General features: G+C 35.7%; 2 protein-coding genes across 2 annotated transcripts in view; one reads left to right on the top strand and one right to left on the bottom strand.

Annotated features, from left to right (window-relative positions):
• LOC124368685 overlaps nucleotides 1–1216 on the bottom strand; it is a 67876-nt gene extending 66660 nt beyond the window's left edge. The window contains exon 1 of the mRNA XM_046825971.1: nucleotides 1091–1216. Coding sequence (XP_046681927.1) covers nucleotides 1091–1103 — 13 coding nt within the window. The 5' untranslated portion in view covers nucleotides 1104–1216. The remainder of the gene's footprint in view (nucleotides 1–1090) is intronic.
• A 48-nt stretch (nucleotides 1217–1264) lies between these two features.
• LOC124368684 (hydroxysteroid dehydrogenase-like protein 1) overlaps nucleotides 1265–17830 on the top strand; it is a 57037-nt gene continuing 40471 nt past the window's right edge. The window contains exon 1 of the mRNA XM_046825970.1: nucleotides 1265–1501. Within this exon, the coding sequence (XP_046681926.1) occupies nucleotides 1339–1501 (163 nt within the window). The 5' untranslated portion in view covers nucleotides 1265–1338. The remainder of the gene's footprint in view (nucleotides 1502–17830) is intronic.

The following is a 17830-nucleotide window of genomic DNA, read 5'->3' as shown; positions in this document are numbered from 1 at the left end:
CACATACAACGACTTATAAATGCTTGGCAAAGATTATACGCAGGCATTTTGTGAACGGATTTAGGGCAAATACGTAACAAATTAATATGTACGTAGGTATTTTACTTATCAAATAAATCGACATTCAATGCTAATAAACCCATTTATAGCCGTAGAGTAATTTTATTTACAGGGAATGAAATAGGTTTTTAAGAAAGAAAAAAATCAGTATATTTAATCACTATTATGTGGGCTTACTAAAGTATAAAATTTAATTTCAACTTATGACTATAAATTCAATTTAAGTATCTTCGTCGACACTGAATATTTGTTGCAGTAATCATGACAGTGTCATGCAACGAGGAATCGTACAACAAGACAATATCAAGCAGTAAATCTATTCACAGCACTAATAAACACACAGCGTCCCGTGATAAGCGTTAAGAAAAGATTTCTGTTACAATACTTGGTATTGGCTACTAAATGGTGTGTATTTAATGAGTTATAATCTAACTGTAAGGGAATAAAAAGTTATTATAGGATTTATTACAATAAAGGGACTCATTCTAGTACAACAGACATTTAAAAGTTAAGATACAGTGTGAGTTAAAAGTACGGAGACACTCTGTTTACTTTGATGGATAAATATGGAGGTATGGAACTCGGAACACCTTTATAGGAAATAGAAGTGAACTTTTTAGTCACTGCTACAACTTTGCCCTTTTCCCCAAAAATGTGATTTTGTTGGGGCGGCTCAAAGTTTTTAAATGTAAAGACCAAAATTATATTATATTATATTTTGCTCCTTTACTGACATTTTTGAATCAACCTGAAATTTACAAAAGATCAAGTACATCTTGTTTGCGTTTAATGATGCCTGTATGTTCAATTTTGGGCTTGGAGTTAAATGTTGTACTATTTCAGGAAAATCGAACCACATTTGCTGTGTATTTAGCGAACCATAAACTCTAAAATGTGTCCACTATTATAAAAAACGTCCCCCATTAATTAGCATATGATACAACGTTCCACTGCTATTATATTTTATAGTGCTATATAGGTATAAACGCAAAAAACATGGTGTGGTTAGAAAAAATGGCAAAACACTTACCGTCTGAATTCATAACACTTATCACAGGACACCCTGTATATTTTCAATCGGTAATATTTGCTGGTTGCATGATGATGTGTATGTATGATAACACAATGTGCTCTACTTGACAGGTTATCTACTGAGAGTGCATCGTTGAGCAGTGTACACTCTACGGCGTGCTCTAGGAGGGGGGAGGCGACAAAGGCAGAGACGCGGAGTACGGCGAGTAGAAAGCATCGCTCGAATCTCGCAGTTCGTTGGACGACATGTCTGTGGCCGTGGGGATGTTCGCAGTGGCGGGCTGCGCCCTAGTGGCCACCGTGCTCACCGACGTGCTTTGGGGACTCATGCTCGGCATCCGGGCACATCTTCTCCCCAGACTACACTTTTTTGCCGTCGACCTCAAGGAGAGGTACGGATCTTGGGCCGGTAAGTAAACTATTTTCTCAACGTAACATTTTACTTGTTTTTTTATGGTATCTAAACTAAGATAAACACAATTTTAAGAGTTTTTATATTTTGGATATAACTGCCTCTAGCGTTATTAAACCGTTTAATTTTTTGTCTTTAAATAATTAACGGGACATGATTTATAGCAGAATTATTTCTATGCATTTTAGATTTCTTAGCAATAATTTATTTGTAAAATCGTCTTCAATATCGCTAACATATACATTAAGCAATATCATTTTTACGTATTGTTAAATGTAATAACGTAAATTGCAAGAACGTAGCTAGGAAACCTGTGGGGGTAGGGTCGAGAAGACTGATATTTTTCCCGTAGTGGACAGAGAGTAAGGCAAGCACCGCCAACCGCTCATTCCCCATTTTGTTCCTTAAAAAGTTCTTGACTCGTTTCAATGTCAGCTATATTTCAGAAGTACATGTCAGTAACACTGAATCATTTAAATAATAATAATCTTTTGATGACTAAGTAATTGAAAATATTGAAAAATTCGGTTGGGGGGCGGGCCTCTTGGACCCCTCGCTGGCTATGTCCTTGCTAAATTGTAAAACTTAATGAGAAAATTGTTATGAAAAAATAATTTTTATATTATGTTTAAAATATAACGTTTATATATGCATAAGTTCTGTTTACGAGTATGATTCTTAAGTGTTTATAAATTAGTTTTAGTCGTATTAACTAGTATTATTTTTAAAATATAACAGCCAACATATGAAAAAACAAACGAGCCGGGCGACACAGCATACGATAGTTTTAGATCGTGTAAATTACTAGTATAACCATACCCACGATTTCAGTGTTGAAGCAATAAACTTGTACGTATTTTTTCTTTTAACCGATTAACTCGCATAAATCAACTAATTCTATCGTTGTACTATTTTATATTAGTTATTGTTTATTGTTTGTTGTTAGTTGTGCTTTACGTGATGCCAATATCCATATTAACAGGCATTTTTAACGTTAAAAATTAACGTTCGGTTATCTACTAAAAATTATAGTTTGAAATTGAAACTCCTGAACCACAAATATCACATCATGGCTATAAAGGATAATTGTATTTTACAAAAAGTGTTGTGGCCTTTGTGGAATAAGTGGTAATCAAGATACATCGTGACAAACGAGGTTTAATCAGTGGAAATTATTTATTGTAAAGAATAAAATATCATCTTTTTGGTCCGTGTTATAAAACATATTATCTTATTTCTATAGCTTAATATTAATACATGAATTTTGATGATTACAAGGATCTAACGATGACAATTAACGGTTTTCGTATATTAAGTGTAATATTATGAAAATCAAAGAGCTTCCCGGAAATCTCTAACTTGTTCATCTAGGTAAGTTATTTAATGCAGATTACAAACACAACACTACAAATACGTTTTTATAATTTTATAACACCCTCTGTAACCGGAAATTTGGAAATACAATACGAGTTCAGGGCTTGCGTGCTTATTTCTTGACTTTCTTGCCTTGGCCTACCGTTTCTTTACACCACGAATTTCACGGTAAATCAGGTACTGAATTGGTGAAATCGTGTGTATAAGTTTGATAGAACATAGACCTAATCTCATAAAACGTAAAATTTGCCCAGCTTTTGTAAATAACTATATACAAACAGACCACTGCCTTACTCGTTCGTAGCCCAGGCTAAACTTTACTTTATTTTGTCACTATAATATTGTTTAATGACCTTTTCCAGGGACCAGTCCACCTTTCATACTGATTAAACTGCAATAGACTCATTTAGCTTTTTCGAAGAGTACGAACTATTTAAATTCACAAAAACTCTTGAATTGAATTTGCCTTGAAAATAAAAATTTTAAATCCGGTTGCAAAAGACGTGTAACTCCGAAGCGGCAATTCGCGGAAGAACACTAGGAGTATCAAGAGCCCAAGAGACGACAGGTTATGCCCCAGGGCCCAGGCAGTAGTTACGCCCCTGATGACGAGAAGACAGTATTGCAGCGACAGCAGGAAGCAGCCTGATGGGAATGGGGTCACTCGTGGTCTCCTTGTTAACACACACTGCTCAGACATTGTATAATCCAGTTCAACCAGATCCCAAGATAGGTGCTCGTTCATAGAAGAAATCAACAATAAAAACAAGCTGTAATCATTGGGTGCTGAGTTCTTCATAGGAAGGTGCCCAAAAACATTGATAGGCGCTGTAATATATAGTTACTGTCCTCCGATTCACTTGCATGACTACAAATGTAGTGGTAGTCATCTTTTCCAAATCCCTTTTTCCAACAGTAGGAAAAGGGTCTGGTTCGATTACTCCACCAATCTTTGGCCCAACGACCCAAACATTGGTTTAGTTTTAAATAGGATTGTCGTTGCTCCAACGATGAGTGGTGTAATCGAACCGATTTGTTTGATAAAGTAAAACATAAACTAAACGGGTCGTTGGCCCAACGAACCTTATTTACAATTTAAATGTTGAATTTATAATCAAGATTCGTTGGTCCAACGATCCAAATTTTACTTTCAAATACTAATAGCTTATATGGTTCGTTGGGCCAACGACCCCTTTGCAGTAATGGGTCTGGTTCGATTACTCCACACGATAGTTGGCCCAACGACCCAAACATCAGTTTAGTTATAAGGTTATATCTTTTACATTTTACAGAAATGAAACAAATAGGATCGTTGGGCCAATCTAACCGTCCCCGTAGGAAAAACTACGGGCTGGACGTTTTAGATTCTTTTTTTACTTATTTCTATATCATAGTAAGCCAACCGCTCATATTTAGAAATGTTCCATTAAAATGAAGTTTGATTAAAAAGGAAAATATCTCTTGCGCCAAAAGAGCAGTAAAAGTTTACGCTTCCAAATTATTGTCACGTATCAAACTACTTCTCACAATCCTCTCGAACATGTGAACTACACTTTGCTGTTTCGCTGTTTAAACAGTTTACTGAGAAATATCCAACATAATAAACACACCTGACACATTGGGCAAAGACCTTCAGTGTAATTAACAATTTGTCTGTCCATTAGTGTAATATCAAGTTGTTCTGGAAGACGTTGGTGCTCCTCTTTCTATACACGATAGTCATCTTACTATCGTATATACGACTTACGGCACAAGATCGTAGTCATCTTACGGTAACTGTGGATTCTCATACCCTGCAAAAACACATGTTGAACGACATTAGAACACCTCTCTGAGAATATACAGATAAGGTAAAGCTAGCGATCCCTGAAAATCCTTCTTTCTACAACAGTCTCTATAATTTATATTTGACAAGATTCTGATCGACCTTTTTAGAAGAGTAAACGCCACGAGACAATGTGAGGGTAAACTCAGAATTCTTAGAACTTCAATGAGGGCTTCGAAACGTCAAGCATCAAAGCTTTTAACTCTTGAAAAGACTTTACACTCTAGTTCAGCCTCCGAGGAAGTTGAATTTCCAAGAATATTCTTGAACATTTCCAGAGACGTACTGTCTTTGGCCCAGTGTCTCCTTTCGTCTAACACTGCTTAATATATTTTTCAATAACATTTGATTTAGACTCTAAAAATTAAATTTTATTCAGTCATAAATTATTGAATACAATACCGCAAATTTACTGAGTAAAACAATTAAATTGTTGAAAAGGTAAAGATTTCAATGTATCCTGAGTTTAGGCCATATTTCTGTCTTTGTAATGCATTGTAATTAATGCCACCATTATGAAATGAAAATATAATGTCCTTAATTAATATTAGAACCGTAACTTTGGTCTTTAAAATGACTTTCAAAACTATTTCTCCTTTCTCAATAAGAAACAATATTAAGCAATGAGATAAGCCGTTAGTGGGTGTTCGAGCATCGAATACTTCAGCGCCTCTCGTTGCTGGACCTAGATCCTAAATCCGGAAGATGAGGATGATTCCTAGCTCAGGGTCGATGACGAAACTGGTTGTTGAACCCACAGAAGACGACCAGTTCGACCGTTCCCACACGTGTCGTTCCGGACCCGTGGCCTGCAACTCCACACTCTCGTAGATATGAACATTTAACACTGCGCTTAACGCTCTGGAACCGATCGTAAACGTAAATCGTTGTTCCTCTTTGAAAACTCTTCTCTCACTATTTTAGTGGTCCCTGATATGAAGAGTGAATCAATTGCTGCAGCCTTTCTCAAACGAAACTATTGTAACGCAGTATTGTTAGCTGATGCTCGCATGTTGTTCTTGGGGCGAATTCACTACCTTTACAAAATTAATAATATTAGTTAATTTTTTTTGAAACTCTTAAACCTCGATGTTTGCAGATCTTATGAATGCAGGAAATATTCTTATAGTTTGTATCAAAGTGCACGAACAAACAGATTAGTTTTGAAATTGAACTACTTTTTGGAATGTTGAGTTTGTATAGCAGGTTATATGGGTACGGGGTGCTATACTCAAGGAGGGTCCTATTGAAATCTCAGAAAATATCAATTCTACGTGAAACTTTAAATCAGGTATTTTACCTTATTTTTTATGCTTAGCATAATTAAAAAGTTAAATTTTTAAATTTCGATCTCCATTTACTAATATGGAAGTCAACTTTGAAATGTCTTCTGGGAACTCCAAATTCACGTATTTATTATGTTAAACGTGATTTTAGTACGTTTTATGTACAAATTAAAGTATATTGTGGAATTACAACAGCTTTATAACATTCCATTGAAAAACATATTGTATCAAGTATTATTGTTTGCAAATGGTAAAACATGCCTCTTAGATTTGCATGAAAAACTAAATCCGCCGGAGAAATTAGACAAATAATGACCAAATTTTAAAATTTTAACTACGTAATTCTAAGAAGAATAAACGTAATTAAAGTTTCCTTTTTAAAGCTTAGTGTAAATTAATAATTTTTATATTCCAATGGTGGCCAGTTGATCAATATTATATTTTTATAGTCGTCAAAAACATTAATACATTACTTTGGCGATATAGAAAACTGACAATAAATGTATATACCGGTACAATAGTACTGATGTAGATTAGTATTACATTCTGTTATACCTCTAAGAAATTAAATTCTTCTCTGGGAAAACACAAACAATACCTATCCTACATTTTCAGCATCGTAGCAGTGTTTTACGCCTAGTATGAACGATGTAAGCATTGGTGTAAATTTCCCGAACACTATACGCCTTGAAAGGCGATCATTTACGTACAATGCTAGGCTCACTGAATTAGCATTGATTAATAGACACCACATTGCACGAGGTGTACTATACTACTGGTCATTGATTGATAGACGACACTTCGCTCCGTATTGCACGTTGTGTACTATACTACTGACCATTTATTGATAGACGACACGTCGCTCCACATTGCACGAGGTGTACTATACTACTGGTCATTGATTGATAGACGACACTTCGCACCACATTGCACGTTGTGTACTATAATACTGATCATTGATTGATAGAAGACACTTCGCACCACATTGCACATTGTGTACTATAATACTGATCATTGATTGATAGAATACACTTCGCACCTCATTGCACGTTGTGTACTATAATAATGATCATTGATTGATAGACGACACTTCGCTCCATATTGCACGTTGTGTACTATAATACTGGTCATTGATTGATAGAAGACACTTCGCACCACATTGCACGTTGTGTACTATATTACTGATCATTGATTGATAGAAGACACTTCGCACCTCATTGCACGTTGTGTACTATATTACTGATCATTGATTGATAGAAGACACTTCGCACCACATTGCACGTTGTGTACTATATTACTGATCATTGATTGATAGAAGACACTTCGCACCACATTGCACGTTGTGTACTATATTACTGATCATTGATTGATAGAAGACACTTCGCACCACATTGCACATTGTGTACTATAATACTGATCATTGATTGATAGAAGACACTTCGCACCTCATTGCACGTTGTGTACTATAATAATGATCATTGATTGATAGACGACACTTCGCTCCATATTGCACGTTGTGTACTATAATACTGATCATTGATTGATAGAAGACACTTCGCACCTCATTGCACGTTGTGTACTATACTACTGGTCATTGATTGATAGAAGACACTTCGCACCACATTGCACGTTGTGTACTATACTACTGGTCATTGTTTGATAGACGACACTTCGCTCCATATTGCACGTTGTGTACTATACTACTGGTCATTGATTGATAGAAGACACTTCGCACCTCATTGCACGTTGTGTACTATACTACTGGTCATTGTTTGATAGACGACACTTCGCTCCATATTGCACGTTGTGTACTCTACTACTGGTCATTGATTGATAGAAGACACTTCGCACCTCATTGCACGTTGTGTACTATACTACTGGTCATTGTTTGATAGACGACACTTCGCTCCATATTGCACGTTGTGTACTATACTACTGGTCATTGATTGATAGAAGACACTTCGCACCACATTGCACGTTGTTTACTATACTACTGATCATTGATTGATAGACGAAACGATAGAATACTTTTTAACTCTAAATGAACAATTTTGTGACTTTTAAATAGACCTGAATTATAAATGTTGGTCTGAACACAATGTACTACCCGATTCAGGCGGTGCGATTGATTTGGGGTTTGGAAAGTATGTTTCTTATTAAAATTAATTTTCTTTCAGAGAATTTTTCTATTTTTAGACATCCCAGGCTGCAGAAAAAGTAGAAAATGTATTTAATCAGGCCCAAATAAAAAAGCAGAGTATAAATGTGTGAAATTGTCACAGTATTCGTATATACATGAAAGTTTTAAGATGGCTACAAGTAAATGTTCTAAAAGACTATAATTATTGTTCAGAATTATAGAGCAGAATAGAAGATAGTTTCAGAATTATCAGGCTATTTAAAACTGTTTTCCATTTGTTTTTTGAAATCTTGTGATATTTCTGGGTGGTGGCATATAAATTTTTAACAAGTATACAATAACATATCAGCAATACATGGACACAAAAACTATTTTAATTCTTAATTAGCCCCGATCAAAACTGATGTGGTAGCTTATTCACAATGAAGGGCAACAAGATCTCTTGATTGTGGGTTTGTAAAGTATTGTTTATGCTGAATTCGTAGCCCATTTATATGACTACCCTGATTACAAAAAGTCGAAAATTTATGTTTTATTACTAAACGTGAAATTACAGTACTTTAAAGTAAAACATTTACGTAAATGTGTAATCGGGCCCAAATAAAAGTGGAAGAACACAAAAATGTGAAATTAATTTTAAAAAGGAACTATAATAAGCGGGGTTTTGGTGGTCCTGCAGCAGGAAGAGTGCGGCCGGGGCCAGCGCGGTCACTGTCTTGCCCCTCACATTATGTAACAGGGTACTTACCTCACCACAGCACTGGGCAGGTCGAGGCTATCCCACTTTCCTTGTCCGCACAGAAAGTTCCCTTTCCGTGCGTATGATTACTGTCTTTCTCCTTCAAGGAGACCAAATGATACCGAACGTTGTCAGCTTCCTGGTGTAGCTTCCACCACTCGTCACTAAAACTGATGTAAATCGATCCGATTAGCTTCTTCCATAATAAGATTATATGTAGCCGACTTTATTAGTTGCGTCGACACATCGATCCAATTAATCGTAAATCGTGTTTTACCTGATAATCTTATTAATTGAGCACATTCTAGTATGTAACTTATTATACCCGGTGCACATGTCATCCATCCATATCGCAGACACTATCGCTAGAGAAATGTATACGCGAGACTAGTGGTACTATCGCACTTTCAAGTCATTAGTATCGAAACCTTCCATTCGATTGTACACGACTAGTCTTTCGGAGCTAATGCAACGCATCTTTCAACATAAGTCTAGTAGGTTCCTACATTTGTAATAACTTTAAATTTATGAACGTTTAGGGATATTTGTAAGAAACATATTTTGGCAATTGTTAACAGATTTACTATAGTCATCAAATAATTAACAACAAAGTGTTATAATATCGCGTGAATTAATTTATTAGGCTTTAGAATATTTTAAACATGCTGCATTAAAACTGTTAGTAAACCTTTTATGTGTGGGCTACAGGTATTTTCTTTATTATTTAGGGCAATGTTAGTACAACGTCGGTTACGTGACACATGTGCGTGTGGAAGTCTGTGTGGACTGCTGTACGTGGGCGGCCCTTGCGGGAATACAAAAACAATCTGTCCTCGAATAATTGCTTTTGTGAAAGATTAATAGCTAGATGCACCAACTGAAATTGAATTATAGAAACTAAATATAGGTTTTGTGAGAATCCAAATTTGTTGTAGAAGTTGACATTTGGTTGGTGTTCATAAATTTGTAGGAAAATGTTGCTTTACCATGGAACTTGCTTTGTAATACTATTACAAGGTTCATAACGTATATTACAACTAAGCTACTGTAAAGGGTCCAGGAGGCAAAGGCTAAAAGAGGGTGTATTTGGGTCACACCTGCTTTTCGGTTAAATACGAGTATTTATTCCTTGGCTATCCAGAACATCGAAAGACGTTTTCCATGTGGCTAAATTCTGAACTCGTGGTAAATATGAAGTGGAAGTTTCAATAAAATAGTTAATCAAATTATTAAAACACATTTCGTCTTAAGATACAACTATTATTACATAATATTTATCGAATTGGAAAATTTTAAATTCTATGTGGTACAATCGGTTTCCAGTTATGCTACTTTAATATATTTTTTAAACCATTTTATCACAACGGTTTAATAAAACTGGCCTAAAAACAATAACATTTAAAATATGTATTATTCTCAAGACATTTTAGGCCTTTAAAGTAAAATTTTGTGGCAACTTGAAATCAAGCTTAGAAAAAGATAATAATACGGATTTTAATAACAATTTTACATTGTATATTCAAGATGAAGGTAAAGAATACAATGTATCTATACACATAAAAATATAATCTTTCTAAGCAATAAATAATAAATATTATTTTCTTAAATTAAATTTAATTAAATAATATAATGTCCTTAAATTATAATTTGTGACAAAAAGCACGCTTTTCCAGGATGTAATAATTATTCATACACATACTGTAAAAACTCGTATCGCTCTCTTTGCTCGTTTTTCATCGAAGCTGCTTAAAAATTGCCTACTATCCTTACTTTAAATCATATATTAATCTTGATTTGCTCCTTATATTAAACCAAATGTAAAAAAAAAAATAGGTTAAGTTCTGACGTTGATGCTCTAGTTTTTTAACCAATTTCAACTTTATCATTAATTCATTTAGCCAAAATATTTATCTATACCGGATGATCAACTTATGTGGTCACTATCGTGATCTCAGACATGCCAGTCAACTTTGAAACGTCTAAGGAAACCCTTATTTTTCACTTTAATACATAATATATTATTACTGTACTACGTGATATTTATTTATATTGTGTATCAAAATTAGTGTAACGCCTTCTATGAATCCTTTTTACCCCAAGTTTTATTTATTGTTTAAATTTAAACCTAATACTAGTTAAGTTAGAGAAGAAGAAAGGACCAAGTTACAATCCTTGTGTATTACCTGGAATTTTTCATGTACTTAATCGATGTATTAATGTTTTGAATAAAATTACTTTAAGTCATGATCTAAGTCCACATTACTCGATTGTGGAGCTAACGGATTTGCTTGTGAAATAGTAAATTAAGAATTAAGTAACGTTAAATTCCTGGTTTCTGGAAGACAGTTTGACTTGGGCGACTGGGCAGAGAGAGGCCGGCCGCCTTTCGGAGTCCGGTGTTTGACCCGTAACGAAACCCCGTAGCGTGTGAAGTGTTGCATCCACAGGCCCAGAATTGTGCAACGTCCGGCTTCCAACAATTTGTATTCTTGGAATGAAAAACTAATTTTTATGTTTAAACTCAAGTTCAAACTAGTGTAAAGATTTACAATTTATCCGTTTAAAAACATTTAGTATGTTGTAGACTTTGCGCTATACGTTTCCTCACTTCATTTTTAATGTATTGTATGCGTGGCACTTTAAACTATCATTTTAGTTTAGAGACCACGTTGTCCAGTACATCCCCAGTAATATTTTTAACTATTTTGATTTTTACATCCGTTTATCTTGAAATAAAACAACATTTTATGAAATAAGGTTTATAATATTAGTGATTGTTCAAATATGAAAATACGTTATTTTACCACTGATAATTTCAAGAGCACAAAATTACGCTTTCCTGTTCAATACAATCTTGCAGTCCTAATCCCAAATTAATAACCTGAGGTCTTCCCGTCGTTGTAGACTCTTGCTATCGTTAAATGTAGACTCCAGTAAAAACCTACAGTTTATAACAGTTTCCGCTTCACATTCGACCAAAAATTACAAACCGTATTAAATCTTGACACATTTCATTTCACTCAAGAAACTAAAACCGTGAACAGAGATTGCGTTAGGAAATTCTTGGCAGGATGTGAACAGGAAATTTTAAAAATCCTCGCTATTTAAATCGATATCGTAATACTGCAAAAAATTGGTTTTTGTTTTATCATTTGTTGGGAATGGAATAGTTTTGACAATTAATTCAGGATTTAGATATGTTATCTTTCCGTATCGAACGTTCCTTTAGAACGGTGCCGTGAAAATAAGTTACAGACAAAAGTCAGTAAGTGGTTCAAGTTCCCTGGCTGATTCTATTTGTTAAAATAAGATGAAGTACCTGCACATACATCACGCCTCTGTACGAATTGACCACAGTTCCGACCTCACTAGTAAGTACATGAACCAGATTCCTTGGCCGATTCCGTGACTAACTCGGGGCTGTCAAGAGAATACCGATCACAGAAATAAAGTTTATCAACCCAGTAGTAGGTCCAGGCTCCGTGTACAGCTCCTACCAGCCGTTACATAGACAGAATACTGACTACACCCCTCACTACTAAACTACTAGTAGGTCGTCTTATTTTCTCTCCAGAAGTCTTATGAATGAAAACTACTGACATTAGATCATACCTGTACCTCGCGATCGAACAGTATCAGTTTGCTAGGAGCACGAACCATTAATTTCCCTAAGTATCTGACTATCCTGCGTGAAACTGCTGAGAAAATTCCCGAAATCCCAATCTACATAATCCCAATCGGTGTTCCAGCCTTTTACCCTGGGCAGCGGTTGTGAATGTTTTGGAGATCACTTAAATTTCCTGTTCCGAAGTTATTTTGGACCCATTTTTACGTATTGTTACATATAATAATATAAATTGCGAGAACGTATTCAGGCAGAAAATTTTGGAGGGGGTCAAGACGACTGATATTTTCTCTTAGTGGACAAAAAGTAAGGAAAGTGCAGTCGACCTCTAATTCCCCATTTTGTTCCTTAAAAGGTTTTTGGCCCATTTCAATGTTAAGAATGATCTTTCAGCAGTACATGTCAGTAATACTGAATTATTTATATAATAATAATAGTTTGATAAAAAAGAAATTTATAGGAATTCAAAACTTTTGGCGTGGGTCTAGACCCCTTGGACCCCCTCCCTGGCTACCTCCTGGTCTGAGGGGTCAATAAACTATGCTTCTGTAACCAGCTCTTGTACTACGCACTGTTTTCCAAACCACAAAAATTTACATTGAGGCTCAATCCATAACAATCTGAGCTGTGAAGAAAGTAAAGTTTTAAACAATGTATACACTTATTAATTAAGGAAATGTCTTGTAAACATCAACTGCAGATAATAGAGTTCTTGTAAAAGGAAGAGCGAAAGGTGCGACAACATCTTGTCGTGACTTCATAGAAAGGGAAGGGGCAATTGTCGCAACAATAATTGCCGTCTTAGTAAACACGGTAATTAGTCAGTGTTGCAGTATAACATAAACTGTAACACTGTAACAACTAACGCTCGTACAGATGGGCCAATCGTGGCCCAGACGGCATCAGTGTAAACATTTCTGTACTGTACTGCTACCACTAGTTCCGTTCACAACACTCAGATTTAACGCAATATTCAGATATTTATTTTTTAGCATATTTTTATGTCCTAACACGGTACGTACACGGTTCGCGAGTGTTTAAGGCTCTGACTGTAAACTGGAGATTCGGCAAACTCTATGTGGGTCGGTTCGCTCTTTCACTTGGAACCTACACAAGGACCTAACACGGTACGTACACGGTTCGCGAGTGTTTAAGGCTCTGACTGTAAACTGGAGATTCGGCAAACTCTATGCAGGTCGGTTCGCTCTTTCACTTGGAACCTACACAAGGACCTAACACGGTACGTACATGGTTCGTGAGTGTTTAAGGCTCTGACTGTAAACTGGAGATTCGGCAAACTCTATGCGGGTCGGTTCGCTCTTTCACTTGGAACCTACACAAGGACCTAACACGGTATGTACACGGTTCGTTAGTGTTTAAGGCTCTGACTGTAAACCGGAGATTCGGCAAACTCGGTACGATTCGCTCGCTAGCAAGCTCGTTGAACCTGGAGGATAGGCATTAGGGAATAAGACAGATCACAGAATATTATACTTTCTTGTTGTTTACTAAGAAACAACTCTTCTTTAAAAGTATCTGTAATCTCACTTTATAAATTAAAAAGGCTTAAAACATAGCAGACTGCTAAATATTTCTATTAAGTAAAAATGTTTACATTCTTAAATTAAGTAAACGGCTAAATACTTGGATCATTGCCCTGAACTCCATTTTATTCAGTACGAATGATCGTATTTCAAGTGTTAACAACTTGTTCCTGCAGTTAATGACCTAGAACCATGGCATCAGTGGTCTAACATCCGTATTTACATTGGCGGGCCAGTGAACCTACGGTTATGCGGGAAAAGCAAAGCCTTGGACGAGCACCTTTCCTCCAAGGTCACCCACTGACCGACACGGCGGTCAATCATCCTTCTGTGGCTGGTCGTCATTATATAACCTGGTATACTTCCGAGTTAACATTGTTGCAACTCATCCTGTACAATAATGCTATTTATAAATTATTTGTTTATGGTAAATTTTTATAGTTTTCAGAATCATTTTGGCATCGATTACCAACAAATAAAACTGCAAATGAAAAGATAACAGGATTTCGGACGTTTGCCATCGTTATAGGTTATAAGAGGTATAACACAACGTTTCGAGGATTGGAATCTATCCTCTTCGTCAGTAGTGTTTAATCCTCGAAACGTTACGTTATAACTTTTATAACTTATAACGATGGCAAACGTCCAAAACCCTTTTATCCTTTCAAACCTTTCATCGCCAATAACAAACCTTAAACAAAGAAAACTCCAATTGCTATGAACAAAATATAATTTCCCAATACCAGTAAAAGGTTACCATCGAACTTAATGAAATAAATAGTAATACGTATGCTATTGTTTGTGATTCAATTTATAAAAGGTACATAAATGTAATTATTGAGCGTTTCAAACACTTAAATGCCATTTAAATTCCATTAGCAAGCACAAGTCAATCATTTACCGCAGTTGTATCAAAGTATTGTAAATGTTCTGTAAATTGATAATCTGTGATGATAATCTGTGATTCCTTAATGTGAGGATATCTACTTATTGGGGCTTTTGACAAAGTGGTGATATAATTTATGTGCTGAGTATGGAAAGCTCATCATCCCAAATTGAAGATTGAATTTGGAAAGGTGAAGCTAATATATATAATCAAATCAAATCAGATTTGTACTGCCGGAACATTTTACAACGCATGGTAAAAGTCAACTTTTTACTTGCTAAAATTTGTCATGCATGTCTCCAGAAATCTCATTCAAACATACAGTTTGCATAACTTGCATACATCCATTCATTAGCCTATTATTCCCACTTCCAGCGACGGGTTCAGTCAGTATTTTTAATCGTCGGTCTCTCAATCATATGCCAAAACTCGCCATTATGAAATGTTTTTTAACACCTGGGACGTTGGTGCCTTTTTGATCGAATCCGGTAATTTGTTGACGAAATGAACACCTGCCTGTGAAGGCAAACGTTCATAAACTACTGTTATGTGTCTACCAGTTCGGTAGTTGTCTCTGCCTAGTCATATACTCATACTCATATATGTCTCGGCCATTCGTCATGGCACATTTATTAGACATACAAAAATACATCTGTGTGCTGTCAAGTGTCACCGACGGAAGCAAACTAGCACCATCCGATAAGGAAATGAGTGATTGAAAAGACTCGAATGGAAAGTAAAGTAAACTGCAGCGTTATAGATCTTCTAAGTTCGATCAAAATCTCCCCTCGAAACAGTGTTTCCTTTAGCAGTATAACAATGATGAAACTGATAATAGTCTCCCATGACCCCCCCCCTCAGCCTGTCAAGACCACCGTAACCGACTACATAAATTTCATAAGCTGTAGATCTCTAAATTGTTGAAACCCCTTTAATTTGCCTAAAAGGTGGAAATTTCCATGAACGGTGGCGTATCGTACCTGACCCTAAGGGGTCAAACTATCACCTCAATGTTTTACGATTGGGGAGGCATTCCGTGTGAATATTACCTGTGTATATTACAAGTAGGCGTTTAGAACGCGTCAACTAAATGTCTGAGCTTTAAAAAAATGGGTGAATACTTTTTATACAAAAATTTTTCGCCTGCGATTCTATGTCTTCGTCCCATTTACTCTGTAACAGGTACTAATGATTGTTACTGTCGTATGTGTTGCGATTATCAACCTTAACTAACTCTTTAACACGCACTAATAAATGTTACAGTCGTATGTGGAGCGATGAATAACTAACTAGTGTATTTAGTCAAAACACTAGGCTGACACGGCGTCATGCGAGGCTGGTCAGAAAAACGATGGTATTGATCGGTTTGAAAATGATGGATACACAACTGAATAGGCTTGTACGTAAATAAAAGAACTAGTAACCGAGACGTACTGTATTTAGTCAAAACACTAGGCTGACACGGCGTCATGCGAGGCTGGTCAGAAAAAACGATGGTATTGATCGGTTTGAAAATGATGGATACACAACTGAATAGGCTTGTACGTAAATAAAAGAACTAGTAACCGAGACGTACTGTATTTAGTCAAAACACTAGGCTGACACGGCGTCATGCGAGGCTGGTCAGAAAAACGATGGTATTGATCGGTTTGAAAATGATGGATACACAACTGAATAGGCTTGTACGTAAATAAAAGAACTAGTAACCGAGACGTACTGTATTTAGTCAAAACACTAGGCTGACACGGCGTCATGCGAGGCTGGTCAGAAAAACGATGGTATTGATCGGTTTTGAAAATGATGAATACACAACTGAATAGGCTTGTACGTAAATAAAAGAACTAGTAACCGAGACGTACTGTATTTAGTCAAAACACTAGGCTGACACGGCGTCATGCGAGGCTGGTCAGAAAAACGATGGTATTGATCGGTTTGAAAATGATGGATACACAACTGAATAGGCTTGTACGTAAATAAAAGAACTAGTAACCGAGACGTACTGTATTTAGTCAAAACACTAGGCTGACACGGCGTCATGCGAGGCTGGTCAGAAAAACGATGGTATTGATCGGTTTGAAAATGATGGATACACAACTGAATAGGCTTGTACGTAAATAAAAGAACTAGTAACCGAGACGTACTGTATTTAGTCAAAACACTAGGCTGACACGGCGTCATGCGAGGCTGGTCAGAAAAACGATGGTATTGATCGGTTTGAAAATGATGGATACACAACTGAATAGGCTTGTACGTAAATAAAAGAACTAGTAACCGAGACGTACTGTATTTAGTCAAAACACTAGGCTGACACGGCGTCATGCGAGGCTGGTCAGAAAAACGATGGTATTGATTGGACATATATTTTCGATGGTTTGCTGTTGTCTCTAAAAGTGTTCCCGGAGTGACATATTATTAGAATAATATAAGGATAATTATTATAATAATTTGAGTGTCCTATACCACTTTTGGGGACAGAAGGAATTTGCAAACTCTGTCTAATCTGCACCAATTAATTCATGGAAACATACAGTAAACACAGTATTTGTAATACACCGTATAAAACATACTGAAAAGTAGTATTAAAATCGTATATGCTCTACTCTTAATACAATATCATCAAATTTGAAATTTAATACAAATATAAATAAAATTGTAAAATGTAATAAAACAAATTTAAAGTCTGTAGGCAATGAATAAAAATTATGTTTCGAATAATAAAAATCTGTTGGTATTGAATAAAAATTCTGCTGAGAATAAATAAGAATACTGTTAAAAAATGAATGTTAAATATATAAAATTAAAACTAAATCTAATGAGAAATCCTCATTCAACAAAATTAATCTTAACACATTCTTTATTTTTTATTGTCATTTTTCAACAAGAATCATATATAAATTAGCTTTTTTA

Source organism: Homalodisca vitripennis, chromosome X (assembly GCF_021130785.1).
Source record: "Homalodisca vitripennis isolate AUS2020 chromosome X, UT_GWSS_2.1, whole genome shotgun sequence".
Classification (NCBI taxonomy): Eukaryota; Metazoa; Arthropoda; class Insecta; order Hemiptera; family Cicadellidae; genus Homalodisca; species Homalodisca vitripennis.
Note: the sequence above shows the minus strand (reverse complement) of the source record. Positions and strands in the feature narration are given on the sequence as shown.